The sequence below is a fragment of the Haplochromis burtoni genome, unplaced genomic scaffold (genome assembly GCF_018398535.1).
Source record: "Haplochromis burtoni strain Fernald_Lab_line unplaced genomic scaffold, NCSU_Asbu1 Contig_328, whole genome shotgun sequence".
NCBI classification, from domain to species: domain Eukaryota; kingdom Metazoa; phylum Chordata; class Actinopteri; order Cichliformes; family Cichlidae; genus Haplochromis; species Haplochromis burtoni.
In genome coordinates, this window is record NW_024582689.1 from 1 (window position 1) to 17,096 (window position 17,096).

A 17,096-nucleotide genomic window follows, 5' to 3' on the forward strand; every position below is an offset into this window, starting at 1 on the left:
TTTGCTCCCAGGGTGTTCTGTCCAACATCTCATCCATCACTGACCTGGGGGGCTTTGACCCTGTCTGGCTCTTCCTTGTCGTGGGTGGTGTGATGTTCATTCTCGGGTTTGCTGGTTGCATTGGAGCGCTGCGGGAAAACTCTTTCCTGCTCAAGTTTGTATGTTTGTTAAAGGCTTTCTCAGAAATCTATAATTCTTTATATTTCTTGTTTTCATAACAGTTATTATATTCAGAAAATTCTCATGTTTTTCAGTTCTCCGTGTTCCTGGGCATTATTTTCTTTCTTGAGCTGACTGCTGGAGTCCTGGCCTTTGTCTTCAAAGACTGGATCAAGGACCAGCTCAATTTTTTCATTAATAACAACATTCGGGCCTACAGAGATGACATTGATCTGCAGAACCTGATCGACTTCACCCAGGAATATGTAAGCAACGTTTCTTTATTTGTGGCACCGATTTCTTTCTAGTATTTTTACCTTGTATTTTATATGTTATTGCAGTGGGAGTGTTGTGGAGCTTTTGGGGCTGATGACTGGAATTTGAACATCTACTTCAACTGTACTGATTCAAACCCGAGTCGTGAAAAATGTGGAGTGCCCTTTTCCTGCTGCACCAAAGATCCAGCGGTATGTCTCTCTATCACAAGATAACGTTGTGGCTGTTGGTGTTTTTGTGTCCTTTGTTAGAGTTTAAAATAATTTTTAACATGCTGAAACTACAAGACTTGAGGGGAAGTTTTGAAGGGCTTTCTTGTCACAGACAGCTTGTAATCTATGTTCTCCAGAAGAAGCAGTGACGCTATGAGCGACGATGGCTTGCATCCAACAGGACGCTCAGGACGCTGTGTTTAGTCGTGTCAGGCCCTGACTGCAAGTCAGAGTCTGAAAGCGGATGGGTGGGACTCTGGACCGAGGCATTTTTTGGCAGAAAAATACTCTTAACTGCTGCTTACTGTGCGCAGCAGTGACAGCATTTTTCTTCAGAAAAACAGACTCAGGAAGGGTTTTATTTGACAATCCAAGGACACGCTGTCCCACCAAGGTCATTCTCTATATGGGAAAAAAAAGGAAACACTTGGATTTAAAAAAGTTGTTTTTCAAAGGCACCGTGTGCTCTTAATGTGTCTACCATATCAAAACATTTTCATTTTTTTTTATTTTAATTGTTTAGTTGGGTTGTGCAGCAGGTGTCTTTTGTGGTTATATTTCAGGTCAGGTCTTTATCAGCCAGTTTCAAGTCAGTTGAAAGTTGTTGTTTTTTTTGCTGCTAGCTTTCCATCAAAAAGTATTAATTTAAAATAAAAGGTGACATTTAAAATTAGTTTTGTTACCATCTTTAAATGCCATAAAAATGACATCCAAAAGCTGAAATGCTTTTAGTGTTTTTTTTTTACATTGCTACAAATGCTGCTGGAAGTTTGACTTCTTTTAAACCTTTTCCTCTGCTCTATGGATCTAAGGAAAAGGCAAAGGTTTACCAGAAACCTCTGCCAAGCAATCCCTCTGTCTGTGACGCCACATCCAGTGAAGCCATTTCATTTTGGCTGACCATTAAGGAAAAGATTTCCACCAGACTTTATTCTCAAACATTGCCCTTTGTCAGCGGTGTTTTACACATTTTATTTTAATGATCTGCCCACTAAAGTTTTTATTTGTTGTTTTCAGAAGTCTAAGAGAACAAAATTTGACTTCTGGGAGTTAAATGTTACTGTAGCCCAAGTTTCTGCAGCTGTGGTCCCACACAGTCTTATAAAGGTTAACCTGACCAGAAAGGCAGATGCATCCTTGCACACAAAACGTTGGAGTCGTTTAATCTTCACAAATAGAATATAATAGGCAAGCAAACATAAACAAATCCTTGGTTTATATGCAAAAATCTTCACAGTAACTGTATAACCATGGATTGGTGAGTTTTACTCATGATCATCTAGTTTTACAGTTTTTAATGTGTATGCATGTTTTATTGTTTTTCACTGTAAAGGCCAGTCTAGAATCTCTAGCTAATCTAAAAATGCATGTGTGTCTTCTCTTCGCAGGAGGACGTCATTAACACTCAGTGTGGATACGACATCCGAGCAAAACCGGTGAGCTACAAACGGAAACTTAAATTTATCACCGAGACTGAGACCCTGATGTAAAAAATAAAAGGAATAGAAAAGAGTAGAAAGCATGAATTGTTCTGGCTTATTTTGCCTCAGGGAGGTTTATATGGCTATATGAGGTCGTCAGTTGCTCCACCCTGGACACAATATTCCTCTTTCAGTATGTTTCTCAACTCCTCACTCGTGAAAATACAGCAGCTGGCTCTCCATCAACACTTTGGGCCTTGTGGCATTACTCATGCAGCAGCAATGCAATGGGAATTGAAATCCCCTCCCCCGCCTGTCATTAGCTTTGGCCTTACTGCACGGCCAGCGTAATGTAAGGAAAAAAGGCTCTGTTTGTTTTCTTGACTTTAAATGTGAGCCAGAGTGAAGCAGTTTTAACAAGAGTCAGAGGAGGAAAACAGTGAGCCGAGTGTGTGTTAACGACTACGTAACACTGGATCAGAGGCATTTTGCTGTGGAGGGCTTTAGGGGAAACCGCAAAATGAAAAGGGGAATCATGTGCTATTAAAAATAACTGTGTTGTTAAGTGTCGTGCAGCAAAATAAAACCAAATATATTTCAGATGAACTTGACTATCACGCTGGAGTATTGGTTTGACTTGTAATTGTTTTGACAGGACTCTGACCAGAGGTCATTCATCTATATCAAAGGCTGCGTACCACAGTTTGAGAAGTGGCTTCAAGATAACCTGACAGTGGTGGCAGGCATATTTATTGGGATTGCATTACTGCAGGTGGGGATCAGTTTGTCCTAAACATCTGAGCTTTTGTCATTTTTTTCCATTACCTAACAATTTGTTTTCCTTTTTTTCTTTTTTTTTTTTTTAGATTTTTGGCATCTGTTTAGCGCAAAATCTCGTGAGCGACATCGAGGCTGTGAGAGAGAGTTGGTAGGTAGCAAGGGTCATCAGGGTGACGCGTCAAATTTTGTGTCTGAGTGCATAATTTTTGTAAATCAGTTCACGGCTTGTAGGGGTTTATTTTGTAATTTAACTTAACATAACTACATGAGTTAAATTTAGCGGCTCCATATTTAAGAGAGCATTAAAAACCTCTTCAGGCAGCCATAAAGACCTGATGGGCAGGGCTGCTTGTGTATTATGAAATATCCTTTTGACTATTATTACTTTTGTATGTAAACCTTCATAATAAAAGTCTCACGATTATGGTTGCAACACCCTGACATGGAAGAACATACAAATTATTGGACAGTTGCACAAAAGCTTTAATTATTTGAAAAGCTTTACAACTATTGGTATTTATAAATTTGGACTATATTAACACTTGAAAATAAAAAAAAAGCACAACAGAGTATTTTTCTTTAAACTATACTATAATTCTTTTGTTTAGTATCGTTTCAATTTTTCTTAGTCCTCTTTAAAATGACAGTTACACCTGACTATAATGATCATAGCGTATCTTTGCTTTTATGTGTCATGTTCAACATACGTAACTCAGTGGTGACGATAATTTGTATCGGCAATGAAATTTTATTTAGTCACAACTAAATATGGAAAGATGAATCGCACAAAGTGCAGCAAGCCTGGCAAAAGCGTTCCGTCTCTGTTTTTACTAGATATTGTAATGCACCGAAAATGTTTTGGAACTAAAAAAAGGTTTAACAGAATAAACTCCTACTGTCATGAATTATTTTAATCTAAAATGATGCATTATGTGTGTCACGTCTTACAAGCATGATTTCGTTGTTAAAAATTAGTTGGCGGCTGTAGAGTTGGCTTTGGGTGTATTATGGTTCAGAATGAAATAAACATGTAATATAATAATAAATGTAACAACGTTTTGAAAACACATTCCAGGTCCACAAATGAAGTCCTGAATTTGAAATTGCCTGAGTTTCCCTGTATTAACACCAGCAGGTTGATATCTTTGCTTCCAAGTGAGATAATTGTGTGAATTGTCACATACTGAGTTGCTTTGTGGTAACTTTGGTTATTCAGGGACTTTCTGCAAAGCACCACCGTCAGGCTAGAAAGGCGCTCTGATGAAAAAATTAAACGTTGTTGCAAACATCTTGAACTTAAAAACAAAAAGAATCACAAACAGCTTCATCAGTATTACATCATTAGTGCTAATGGCAAGTGTAATGTAAGGAAACAAGCTGCCCCAGTTATTCTAAAACTTAAAAAACATCCACCCAATTGGAAACTTGAAAATGTGCTGCAGCCCACACAAACCTCTAAATACCACCATCACCCGCTGCTTTGCAAAGTCCTGCTTTGAAGGTTGACTATTTAGTCAGCGTTTTCCTGTCGCCATCTTGGTTATTTATTTCATTCTATATGGGATCATAATTCACAAAATAAGCATGTTGTATTAACTAACCCTCTGCTTCTCAGTGTTGCAAACAAAGCTTATTTTGCTTGTGCTTTTTATTGTCTTGGTTGTTTTATTGTTCCGATTCATAAATCTGCTTCCTGTTTTTGTGCAGTTTGTTTACCTAAGACCTCCAGAGAGTTTTCAAAGGCAAGAAAGATGTACAAGGTAAGCGCTTTGAGATCAATATAGCAGTATAAATTATCGATCTCCTCCGATGTTTTTTATATTTTTATTTTATTTAATTTTTACAGGACTGCGGCTCGGATGCCAGCGTTGAAGGGAAGTACTTTAGTCACCTAAAATGTGCAGTATGAAGAGTCTCGCTCATATGTAAATAGTAAATTTAGAATTATTTTTAGAGTTACTGTATTTTAAATGAAGCACCCCCCCTCTGAAGTATACTACTATACACACAAAAACAATGGAAAATAATATTTCAGTAAAAGCTACAGTTACAGTAAAGGCTGTGTTGAAGAAGCCAGGAAGGTAATGTGTTTTGCCCAGATAACAAGCGGAGACGGCGTTTCTCTGAGGTAGTGCTTCATTTAGAATATGGTCTGTGGTTTTATATGTCTCACAGCTGCAGTTTTTTAACAGCTGCATGTAAAGGGTGTGTAAGAAGATAAAAGTGATTCTGGAAATGCACTGCATGCCTTTTGTCTCTTGATAGGACATCGGCTTCTAACTGTGTTAAGTATTTTAAAGTATTTGTAAAATAGTAATTTCGATTGAATCGGCTGGTTAGCACTTTGTTGAATGTTTGATGGAGTCTACTTAAGAGAACGAACTTTAGATGTGGACACTGTTACAGATTGCAGTTTGACTTATGGGGGATGTAGTCACCGTGTAGTTTCACGAAGAGACGTGATGGATGTGTTCGGCTTTGTAAACTTGCTTTTCTTGGAAAGAATGACAAAATAATGTAATACATGTACTGAGAGAAACCCAACGATGTGGCATCTAATCAAAACTCAGCCTTAAGCACTTTAATCTTCACAGAGGACAGAGGATAATGAAGTTCATTTCAGCTGTTCGGCTTTTTGTCATGACAGACTGTTATCTGGTCAAGCAGCAGCCACTGGAGGGGGAACTTTCCATAATATGCTTATGTAACATCCTGGTACTTCATAAGTGTCACCTTGAAAATGGGTTTGGGGACTTTTTTAGTGTAGTCACCTTCTTTGCACACAATCTTTTTGTCCATTAGTGTTCTGTCATACCTTCATTAATTTGCCTTTATTTTTAGTTGTGGCCAGTGTGTTGAAATCGTGAAAACTCTTATTTGTTAGATTTTTACTTTTTTTTTACTGCTTGTTGGCACTTAATTGAACATAGAAGTAAATTATTTAATTTACAAATGCACAGTACTTGAAAGTAGAGCGCGCAAGCTCTGTCATCAGCATTTATTAAAAATTCAGTGATATTAAACAATAACACAAAGTTTTCTCTTAACAGAGTGAAAAAAGCCATTTAATGTAAAGGACATGTGAACCTGTGAACTTTTTCTCTGCAGCTGATGACAAAATGATATTAATCAATGTGTTTCTGGTTTCTACCACATGTATAATCTTATACTGAGAAAATGTTAGAATGCCAAAATGGTGTCAGATATCTGTTTACCTACCACTTAGTGCCATATTTGCGATTTCTACATACTCCCGATTATAACCACACTTTTCTTTCACGTGTACTCCTGATTCTTGTAAATGACTGGATTGTGATAAGATGTAGATACATCTGAATAAATGTTGTTCTTTGTATTATTTTGTCTATTTCTGTGTATACTTTGTCTGGATAATATGTTACACTGATACCGCACTTACCTCAGACTAAAATTAATGGTAGAGGAATTGTACTCCAGTGTGACTGGGTGAATGACAACTCACTACCTCCATCTTGTGTTTAAAACAAAATATATGTTGGACCTTTTTTTCACTGTAACCCTCCAACTGGTCTCCAGCTGTGGGTATCACATATTTTTAGGTTTAATTTGCGTACGGTTTTCATATACTGAAACTAAAGGCGTGGTACACTCAAGCAATAATAATAATATTATTAAAACATATGCTGGGGTCGACAACCCCGGGATTATGACCTCACTGAGGTCAAAATGTTAGCAGAGAAGTGAGCCTGTGATGGGTGGGAAAGAAAAAATAGGAAAAGCACTGCTGTGGCTTGTGTCAAGAAAATGACTCCCCACTTACTTCATTAGTCACACTTTGTCGTACCAGGTTGGACCTTCAGCTCCTTTAATTCTTTGTGGCACAGAATCAGTAAGGTGCTCAGAGGTTTTAGTCCATATTAACATGATAGCATCACACAGTTGATGCAGATTTGTCAGCTGTATACATGATGTAAAGTTCCTGTCCCTCCACCTTCCAAAGGTACTCTTTCGGATTGAGCTCTGTTGACTATGAAGGCCGTTTGAGTACAATGAACTCATTGTCATTTGTGAAAATGTGTGTTATCTTGCTGGAAGAGCCATCAGAAGATGGGAACAATGTGGTCATAAAGAGATGGACATGGTCAGCAACAACACTCAGGTAGGCTGTGGGGTTTAAAATATATTTAGCTGATACTAAAAGGCCAAACGTGTGTCAAGAAATTCTGATCCAAATCTTTCAGTAGAAATCAAAACTGCTTTTTAACTCATCTGTTGTTCAATTTTGGTGAATCTGTGAATTGTAGCCTCAGTTTTCTGATGTTTGCTGACAGGAGTGGCACCTGGTGTGGTCTTCTGCTGCAGTAGCTGCTTCAAGATTTAAAAGGTTATGTGTTCAGAGATGTTCTTCTGCAGACCTTGGTTGCAACAAGGGGTTATTTGAGCTACTGTTACCTTCCTATCAGCTAAAAGCAGTTGGGTCGTTCTCCTCCAACAAGGCATCTTCACGCAGAGAACTGCCGCTCATTTTCTCTGTTTCAGACCATTCTCTGTAAACCCCTAGAGATGGTTGTGTGGAGAAATTTCAGTATATCAACAGTTTCTGAAATACTGAGATCAGCCTGTCTGACACCATCAACCATGCCACGTTCAGAATCACTTAAATCACTTTTTTGTCCCCATTCTGATGATGTTGAAGCTTAAAAAATGCATCATAAAGTATTAAAGTGTTGCTGTAGCTTCAGCCTCGTTAGAATATTGATCTTTTTCACACAGCTTTGAAGTAGGTGAAGTCGAGCCAGAAATTTAACTTTTGGTTCCCCATTCTGATGCTCAGTTTGAACTTCGGCAGGTCATCTTGACCAATGTCAACGTGCCTAATGAGAAGCTGAAAAGGGCTGCCTAATAAGGTAGCTGGTGAGTATGACAACACAGCATGGCAAGTTTCAGGCTTTGCTGGAATTAAACAGTTAAGTATTCATCTTTTAAATGACCTTAAAGAAAATTTGAGTTCATGGTAGATGAGATCCTTTCAGTGTTTTAGCTCAGTCAGTTCAACATGTAGTTGATAATCCATTACGTCAACAAATGGAGGTAACAACATACCATTTAAAATTCAATTTAAAGTTTGATTTTGGATAATATCTGAAAAATAAAGTTTAACTATGAGATATGGATTTTAAAAATAAAAGTTTTGGATCCTGTAACACTTGTTGGATGTAACTTGATTTAACTTTCATATAAAGTACACATACACTCCAATGTGGCTTAGCTGCTGCCATTGTTGTTCACTAGCCAGCAATCACCAGTACATTATGTGTTCTCAGTTGTGCTACTCAGTAATTATTTATGATTACATTTTAGCTATTACAAATGCTAAAATTAGGTGTGTATTCAGATATGATGTTAGCCTTCAGATGAGTTAGTGAGAGCAATGGTACATGTGTTAATTAGATTAGAACCACACACACATACACTTATTTTCCTATCAACATATCGCAGATAACCAGCATGCAGTATCTGTTTTCTGAGTTATCAGGAACTGACCTTTGGCATACATTGGGTGTTATCTGCCTCAGTGTGAGTTTTGATCCTTTTCAGGCTGTAAAGAGGAAAAAAAAGGTTGACACGTGCCCACTAATCAGTTAATAGTAATCAGTTTTCCTCTCAAACGTGTCCACTCCTCTGTACTTTGATTATGAGTGCCAATCTAATGGCATTGTTTGGAGTTTGTTTCTTGTTTTTTTAAATCCAGATTTCCAAGAAGCGCACTGAGAAAGCAAATCTCCACCAAGGCAGCTCAGACACTGGGCAGTATTTACTTTTACTTGAATGTTGTTTGATATTTTAGCTAAATGTTATGTAGGAGTAGGTGATGGAAAAGAGGTACTGACTTGTAAATAACTGGACTTGAATAACTTATATGAAGATTATAGGGTGTTTATTTTGTGAAAGTTTGACCGTATTTAACCTTGAAGAAAAGGTCAGAGCTCCAGAGTAATGTGACATTTAGAATCCTCATATATCGTTCCTATAAGCCTGGAAATTATCACTATAAACAATGGCAGTAAGGAACGTAGCTTTAAATAACTCTGTATCGTATCATCATTTTGACCTTGAAGTAGAGGTCAGATGTCAAATGACATGACAATTTAAATCTTTATATGGTACTTTCTGTATATTGACAATACACACCACACTTGTAGCAATAATACTTTTTATGTTATAAGACTTTTTTGTCAGTTTTCGACCAATAAATCGTTAAACTAATCTTGGTGGATGGAAACATGCTAAGGCTATAATTCTTCTTCTATGAATAACATAATCGTAACTCCTTTACTTTGCAGTGTGGGGACACCAGCATCTGCAATTTGTTTGCATGTGAAAGAAGTCACTGAATAATTAAAACTCATGTCTATGTCATAAAAATGCAGCAACTATAAATGGAATGGCTGTTTGTTATTAATTGATGGGGTGATCGTGGCTCAAGAGTTGGGAGTTCGCCTTGTAATCGGAAGGTTGCCGGTTCGAGCCCCGGCTTGGACAGTCTCGGTCGTTGTGTCCTTGGGCAAGACACTTCACCCGTTGCCTACTGGTGGTGGTCAGAGGGCTCGGTGGCGCCAGTGTCCGGCAGCCTCGCCTCTGTCAGTGCGCCCCAGGGTGGCTGTGGCTACAATGTAGCTTGCCGTGAATGTGTGCGTGAATGGGTGGATGACTGGATATGTAAAGCGCTTTGGGGTCCTTAGGGACTAGTAAAGCGCTATATAAATACAGGCCATTTACCATTAATAAAAATATTTTGCATCAATCAGAGTTTGCATGTTCTCATTTTCTCTGTGTGGGTTCCCTCTGGGTACGCTGCTCCCTACCACAGGGTAAAGACATGCTTGTTAGGTTTACTCGTGATCCCCATACATGTGATGGATGTATTTGAATCCACCAGTTTGCTGGGGCCTTTCTGAGTGGAGTTTACATGTTCTCCCCATCCTAAAACACACACAGGTTAGGTTAACTGGCAAGTCAAAATTCAGAGGTGTGAATATTAGCATGAAGGGTCTGTCAGTAGACTGGTGACCAGTACAAGGTTTTTCCCTTTCTCTTGCCCTGTAACTGCTGGGATAACCATCCCCATAACACTGAACTGGATAAGTTGAAGAAAATAGGTGGGTTCTTATGGCAAGACATCTTTTTTTTTTCACTTGGAAAACAAGCCAATACATTTAAATAATATGTAGGTTTAAATTTTAACAATGAATATGTATGCAATATTAAGATATATTAAGACATTAGTAAAATCTGTGTCTCAAAGAGCCACCATATTTGGTCTTGTTATTGTAATTTTTCTGCTTTATCTAAGGTATCCAAACTCATTTTTTTGTTCTGTACCTGTGTTTGTACTGTTACTTTTAGTCAGTATGCCACAGGCCATAACACACATCCTTCTCTCTTATCTGCAGATAATCTGTGACAGATGTTGAGTCCACCAGAAAAGCCTAACAGCTTTTTTGGCTGCTGACTATAGTTCACAGTATTTACTTTCCAGTTGTTGGAGTTTGTTATCAGTAAATTATGAAAAAAAGAGGTCGTTTTTAAATCTAATTTTATAGAAATCATACATCATACTGATCATCATCACCATCATCCCCACTGCTACACTGGAACTGCTGCATCCAGCGTTGATGCATCAGGATTCACTTGTTTACTTGAAAATAGCCATGAGATATTTTATTATTACTGGTTAAAAAAATACATTTTTGGGCTCATCTCAGTAAGGCTACTTCCAGCTGCTCCCTTATTCACAAGAGGTCACCACAGCAGGTAGCTCTGCATGATTTTATTTTATTTTTTATGAATAAAATAAATATGGGTCACTGTGCACCCAGCTCCTGCTGATGTGTGTCTCCAGAATTAAACCTGGAATCTTTGACTTGTGAGCAGATGTGTAAACCACTACCAATGGAGCCACGTGGTAAATGTTAAAACAATGGCATGGCTTGTTTCACAGCATGATTTTCTACAAGGACATTTTCCATACTTACATTATCTCTCCACAACCACACATCTGCCTAGCTACAGGGCTGGGACAACCCCTTTACAGTCACCAAGTGGCAGGTGTGTTTTCATACATGACTAGAAACTTTTTTTTTTTTAATTCAACCAATATGTTTTTTTTGTGTGTGTTCAGGCTCTGCTAAGAAACAAACAGCCAAATAAACAGTAAATATCTAAACGGATCTCAGTTGAAACACAGTCTGGCCTACAGGAGCCATTCCAATTGGTAGGTCCTTAATCAACAGCGGCTTTCATTAAACAGACTGAGTTTTGCAGGAATTAATGCATCTGCACGAGGGAAACTACACATCTACAGTTTTATATATCGCGGTAATAACCCACACACTAAATATTCGGGCCCACGGTAGAATTTTGCGTTTTTACAGCCTACACTGAGATGCTGTAATCTGAGCTACGGGGCTGGTTTCTCCGACAGACTGCCCATTTCCTCCAAACCAAGACTCGACGACAAAGTCTCGACTGTTCACTGCAGATGAAATAAGGCGAAAGTTGTTTCTCTCTCTTAAACTCATTCATTCTGATATTTTCGCACTTTTATTTTTAAAGTAACTTTACTCTGCTGATCAGTCGAGGGGAATAACCTGGGGAGCTGAAATAAATCAGACGGCTTGTCTCACTTACTTGATGACTTGAGTCAATCAGATAACCCGGTCTCATTGATTAAGCCCTCGCGCAGACTCAGACGCTACACCGCCGCATTAAAAAGGGGACACATGGCTGCATCTGTGGATAGCAGATGTTCCTGTCAAACCTGTGCTGCTGAAGTTAATGATTTGCTGGTTATCTCGTACTTAGTACTTGAGCGTGGAGTTTGGAGTCTGCCCTCCGCTCCGATAAAACAAAGCAGAAGAAGCTTGGAGCTGCTTTGCCTTTCCTTTTTTTTGGCCCTGTGGTGCCACTTCATCCATTCATTGACTGATTTTTAAATTCATCTGGCCGCAGAGAGAGGACGCACAATGCTGACTTTTGTTGTGTTCTTGATTTGTGCAGCCATATCTGTCTCAGCTTCTGCCAAAGGTGAGTTGATGAGTCTTTCTGAGGGGACTTTGGGGATGTTTAGAGGAAAGCTGTCAGTTATAGCGAAGCCTGATTGAGTTTATTTGGGACTAGAAGATTGATATCTTGATTTGTAGGTATTGGTCAAAACTCTGGCACTTTGCTGTTTTCTTGAGGCGTTTACAGAAAAGAAATGTTTGTTAGTTACTGATGGGCTTGTTGTTCCTTGCTTCTTGCTTCTGAGACACTGAAACTTTCAAAGGCACAAATGAATGAATGCTGGCAGGAAAACAACCACCACATTCAATGTCAGTAGAGTGGCTTCCCATATAGTGCTATTTGATGAAATCACCAGCTTATAAGAGGTAAAGGAGACCTAACATAAAAGCACGTAATATGTGCCATTTGTAATGATGACTGGCTTCAGATCTCTCTGAAATATCCTTTGAGGTTTCCCAGGGAGCAAAAAGATCCACAAACTGATCAAATAGGCTTCAGGGTGCACAGTGACCCATGATGAAATCAAATACTGACACGTCAGTCTGTCTTCCCCTGTGGAGTAATCTCATAAAGGGTGTCACTAATAGAGCCCGGGAGAGAGTTTTATCTTCTCTCACTTGGAGCACACCCAGTTAAATGACCGCTGATTGAATCACAACAGCTCTACAAACGTACCCACTATGCAGTTTGTCCATTTATATCAGGGAATTTGTTGCAAAATATATGTTTTTAATATGAACAAGTTACTTTGATATAACTGGCAGTGTATGCAGCACCTCAGTTCATCTCAGCATTGCTCTGAAGTTAAATTAAAAGCTCTAAACTTTCAAATCTGCACATCACTTTAAGTGTTTTAATAATCAGTCTAAGAGCTATTTATTTGATGGCATTTAAAGTTTTCTACTAAGCAGAAACTTTTCAAATGAAATAAATGACCAAATTATGTCTTAGACTTTCTACAAACCTGAGCTGTTGTGTTATTGATGTGATTTTCTGAGAAACACTATCAGCTTATCAGCAACTATTCCTCAAATGTAAGAATTTGGAGCCTCAATGATTTAACTACACACAACATTATTCTCTTAAAAATGACAAACACTTGCTTTTTGAAGTGGTGGATTACTATTTCACTCTCATGATAATAATAGTAATCATAATCGTAATAATGATGCATTGTCTGAGCTAAAAGTCTTTTCACAGATAATCGTAACCCGATGTTTGTTCACAAGCTGTGCTTCCTGTGTTTCTTCAGGTGCTGCTGCTGGACCCCGGTTGAACAACAACCAGCTGTACAAATTCAGCTACACCACTGAGGTTCTGGTAGACAGAGCCAGGGGGTCAAAAGAGGGCAGTGCTGGCTACAAGATCTCAAGTGATGTGAACGTTAATCTGGTTTGGAGAGATCAGAGCAACAAGGACGACCAGCTGATTCAACTGGCGGTATGTGGACCCGAATCTATGCTGAGAGGACATAATGAGATTATATCGTACATTAATTTAATGTTAACTCCAAATTCATTTGAATGAAACGTTTTACTCAAGCTAGCTTGTGATAGAACAAGAAGAAAAGAAGCTTTTTGTTATAATTAATCAATCTCTCTTTAACAGATCTCAAATTTGAGGATAGAGCCTGTGTCGCCCAGATCAGAGAAAAAGAACATCCTACATGGATCCACAACCGAAAGTATTTTGGGAAAAAATAAACTAGCAGCTCTAACAAAGCCTTTCTTGGTGCATCTAAAAAATGGAAAGGTAAGAAAACCACTGTTGTACCTTCAAAGGAATCTCTGACCTAATGTAATTGTCAGCATTTTCGGAATGACAATCATTATTTTCTTCTTCTCTTTTAAATGGAAGGCATGCTGATATAGGTAGTGATAGAAAGTCAGTACTGTCCTTGCAGAACTCACAGCACTGTTGCTGTCATCAGAGAGTTAATGAGTGTACTTTCATTATACTGAAGTGATGATGCTGGCAGCGGAAATACCAGACAGATGTGTGCATGCATGTGCAAAGGTCAGCTGGTTCAAAGGGTCAATAAGTGAATGAATGAATGATGGAGTCTGACTAAATGAGGGACTTTGGGCTTAAAACTTTAATAATTATTTAATAATTATTTAATAATTAAATATAATAATTATTATATGGTCGGTTTCAAAGCTTTATACTTTAGACGAGCATGAAGCGTGATGAGACTGAACTTTCATGTTGGCAGCTTGTTAAAACAAATCTAATAAGTCTTTGTAACCAGTTTTCATTCAATAATTGTCACATTTAACAATGTATTAAAAATGTATACATTGCAATGCAATACAGTATAATACAAAGACCTGCAATAACTTGTTTGAAGCAGTGTGTTCTATGAAGAGAGCACAACCTGCAAAAAAAGGGTTGAAAGTTAAATAAATGTCATTGAAATAAATTATACAAAATATATAAAAACTGCTCATCTAGAAAATCCTGACTAGATAGAAAAGCTAGACGATAATATAATAAAAAAATGATTTTTGTGGGTTGTTTTTTTTTCTATTTTTCAAATGTTTTGAATTTTGATTTGTTTTTAACACATTTTTAATATGTGAAAACTGAGACAATGAAAAATATAAAATTTGCAGAGAAAACAAAACAAAAGTTTTTTTTTTTTTTTTAATGTAACTATCTGGCATAATTATATTTGCTCTTTTCAATATGTTTTATATCTTTTTTTTTCTTTTTTTTTATTAACATTTTTAACTTTTACATATTAAATTTAAATTTTTAAAAATATGTTCATATTTATTTTTGGGCTTTTTGCTGATAATAATTTTTAACAATTCTTTTAACTTTTCATATATTTTAACACATTTGTAATAATTTATTTTTTAAATTCTAGTATTTTTACATTTTTAATCTTGAAAAAAATTACACTATTAACACATTAAAACCTTTTTGAAGGAAAAAAGTGATGCAGTTATTTCTCACACCCAGTGTGTGGTGCAGTCAGTGAAGAGTTTTTTGTGTGTTGTTCAGACTGGTTTCAGACATCGCCTTCACTGGTAGATATGGATGCCACACTTCATCCAAACCTATTTAAATTTGTGTCTTGTACTGATCTGTAACTTCTGTAACAGGATTCAAGAAAGTCTCACAAAAGTTTTGAGTTTATGTGAAACACGATAGAAGAGTGTCTCCCTTGGTGTTGTTAGTTTATTTTTACCGATGGCAAGCTGTGGCAGGAAAAATACACAGAGTAGCAGTGGAGCGTCTATTTATGGTGGTCCTATCTGATATTGTGGTTGGGGGCCACGAATAAATTACATACTGTAAAGGAGACACTGTAGGGTGATGTAACTGGCTGATCCCTAAACTCATGACTGAGAGTCAAAGTCCATTATTGAGCCAAACTGAAGCCTCATTGGAGAAATTTGTGGTGTGATAAATTTAAATATATGGTCAGTGATCTAAATCATTTCAAGTCTGTTTACCAAAAAGCCTGAGAGTGATACAGCCGCATGATTCACAATATATCTGAGAGCACCATTTGCCATGTGTTGCATGTGTCTACAACATCAATAATACATTTGAGGTGATTTAAAAACACCCTGGATCTCTCAGTGTGCTCCTCAAAGAACTGACATGTTTCTTTTTCAATTGTTTCAACATACTCAACTCTTAAGTACTTAAGTTACTTAAGTAACTTCCAGACTTCTAGTGTGTTTGTTTGTGTTGAAAGTAGAAGTGTGAGGTCTTATATATTTTAAACTAGAATGATTTGAAAATATATTATAACATTGGATTATACTATTTCTCCTTCAGGTCTCTTATTTTATGTGCTAATGCTAAAGTCATTCTAAGTTTTTAACATTTTTTATCTGCACTTCAAAGAACAGCGCTAATGCCTGCACGTAATGCAAATAGTCCCTGATGTCACAACTATGCACACATGTTTCTGTACACGAGTGCGCAAAGGAAAACTGACACCTGTAAAGCCATTGTCAGTTACAGCATGCACAAAACGGAAGGTTGTTTGCCTCAGTTGCTATTTTAACTGCTGGTGCAGTTTGATATGCATTGTTTGAGAGCATAAAATTCTGCTCTGACATGTTGCTTTCTTTTTACATCTACACTGTAGGCAAAAGCATTTTATTCCTACCGGTCAGAACCTGCAACAGTCAAGAATCTAAAACGAGGCCTGGCCAGCTTGCTGCAAGTGCAGCTCAGTACTGGGAAGGTTGTAGAGGTTAGTGACAAACCAATCATCATTTCACAATCATTTTTAACATACATCCATGTACGTTACTAATAAAAACAAGCTGTCTGTTTAAACAGAATGATGTGTCTGGGAGGTGTACTGTTGAGTACAAGGCAGTAAAAGGTCAAGTAACAAGAACCAAGAATCTAGAGACATGTAAGACAGAAGAGGCTGGATTTACCACTCACAGTAAGGTCAGTCAACATCCAGAACAACTCCAACTCTAACCATACTAAACACTAACTTTTGCAAGCTGATTTCTGAAATATTTCTGAATCCTGCCCCCTCCAGGTCCTGGGTGTGAGTAGGAAGTCCAGTTCTGTTACAGTGTTCACACTTGAAAATGGTTTCATCCGCTCAGCTGAGGCTGAAGAAACGCACTCCCTGGCTGTTAATGCTCGCAGGTCTGTTGCAGCTAAAGTCTTGTCCAGGTAGGTACCCTGACTGGGAATTCATCTGAGATTCCGTGTTTTATAACTGCACACTTCAAATTGTACTTCCTTCTATCCTAGGCAAAGCCTGAAATTGGTTGGTACAGAGGCAGGACCACTGGAGGCTGCCGGGAAAGATGCTGCTGCAGTTGTCAAGTCAATAGATGCCAAACTGGCAGCTGTTGGTATTGCGGCTGAGAAGGTCAAATCTGAGTGCAAAGGCTGCCCATCGGTGAGTAACTGTTTACTTACAAATCTTCACTGTCACACAGCTTTGTTCTCATGGATGCTATGGCTGCTCCTCCCTGACCCTGGTTCTGCCAGAGGTTTCTTCCTGTCAAAAGGCAGTTATTCCTTCCTCTCCCCTTATAAGGGGAGTTGCCTGATTGTTGGGGATCCCTCCCTACTATAGATACTATAGAGATGTGTAGAACGCCTTCAGGCAACTGTTGTTTTGATTTGGTGCAATATGGTAAAATGGTAAATGGCCTGTATTTATATAGCGCTTTTCTAGTCCCTAAGGACCCCAAAGCGCTTTACA

At 38.0% G+C, this 17,096-nt stretch overlaps 2 protein-coding genes across 2 annotated transcripts in view; both read left to right on the forward strand.

Moving 5' to 3' along the window:
* Window positions 1-11: 11 nt before the first annotated feature.
* Window positions 12-6,206, forward strand: LOC102314418 (tetraspanin-5; the record flags this gene model as incomplete). The annotated part of the gene is given in 8 exon segments (XM_005942055.3): window positions 12-158; window positions 255-425; window positions 501-626; window positions 2,036-2,083; window positions 2,724-2,840; window positions 2,935-2,996; window positions 4,556-4,608; window positions 4,695-6,206. Coding segments are annotated over 7 exon segments (684 nt in total), but the record flags the coding sequence as incomplete, so codon positions are not given.
* A 4,511-nt stretch (window positions 6,207-10,717) lies between these two features.
* Window positions 10,718-17,096, forward strand: part of LOC102314116 (microsomal triglyceride transfer protein) — a gene marked incomplete in the record, with an annotated part of 14,228 nt that continues 7,849 nt past the window's right edge. Inside the window, 7 exon segments of the mRNA XM_014339990.2 lie at window positions 10,718-11,914; window positions 13,146-13,333; window positions 13,502-13,645; window positions 16,005-16,112; window positions 16,202-16,318; window positions 16,416-16,555; window positions 16,637-16,787. Coding sequence (XP_014195476.1) covers window positions 11,854-11,914; window positions 13,146-13,333; window positions 13,502-13,645; window positions 16,005-16,112; window positions 16,202-16,318; window positions 16,416-16,555; window positions 16,637-16,787 — 909 coding nt within the window.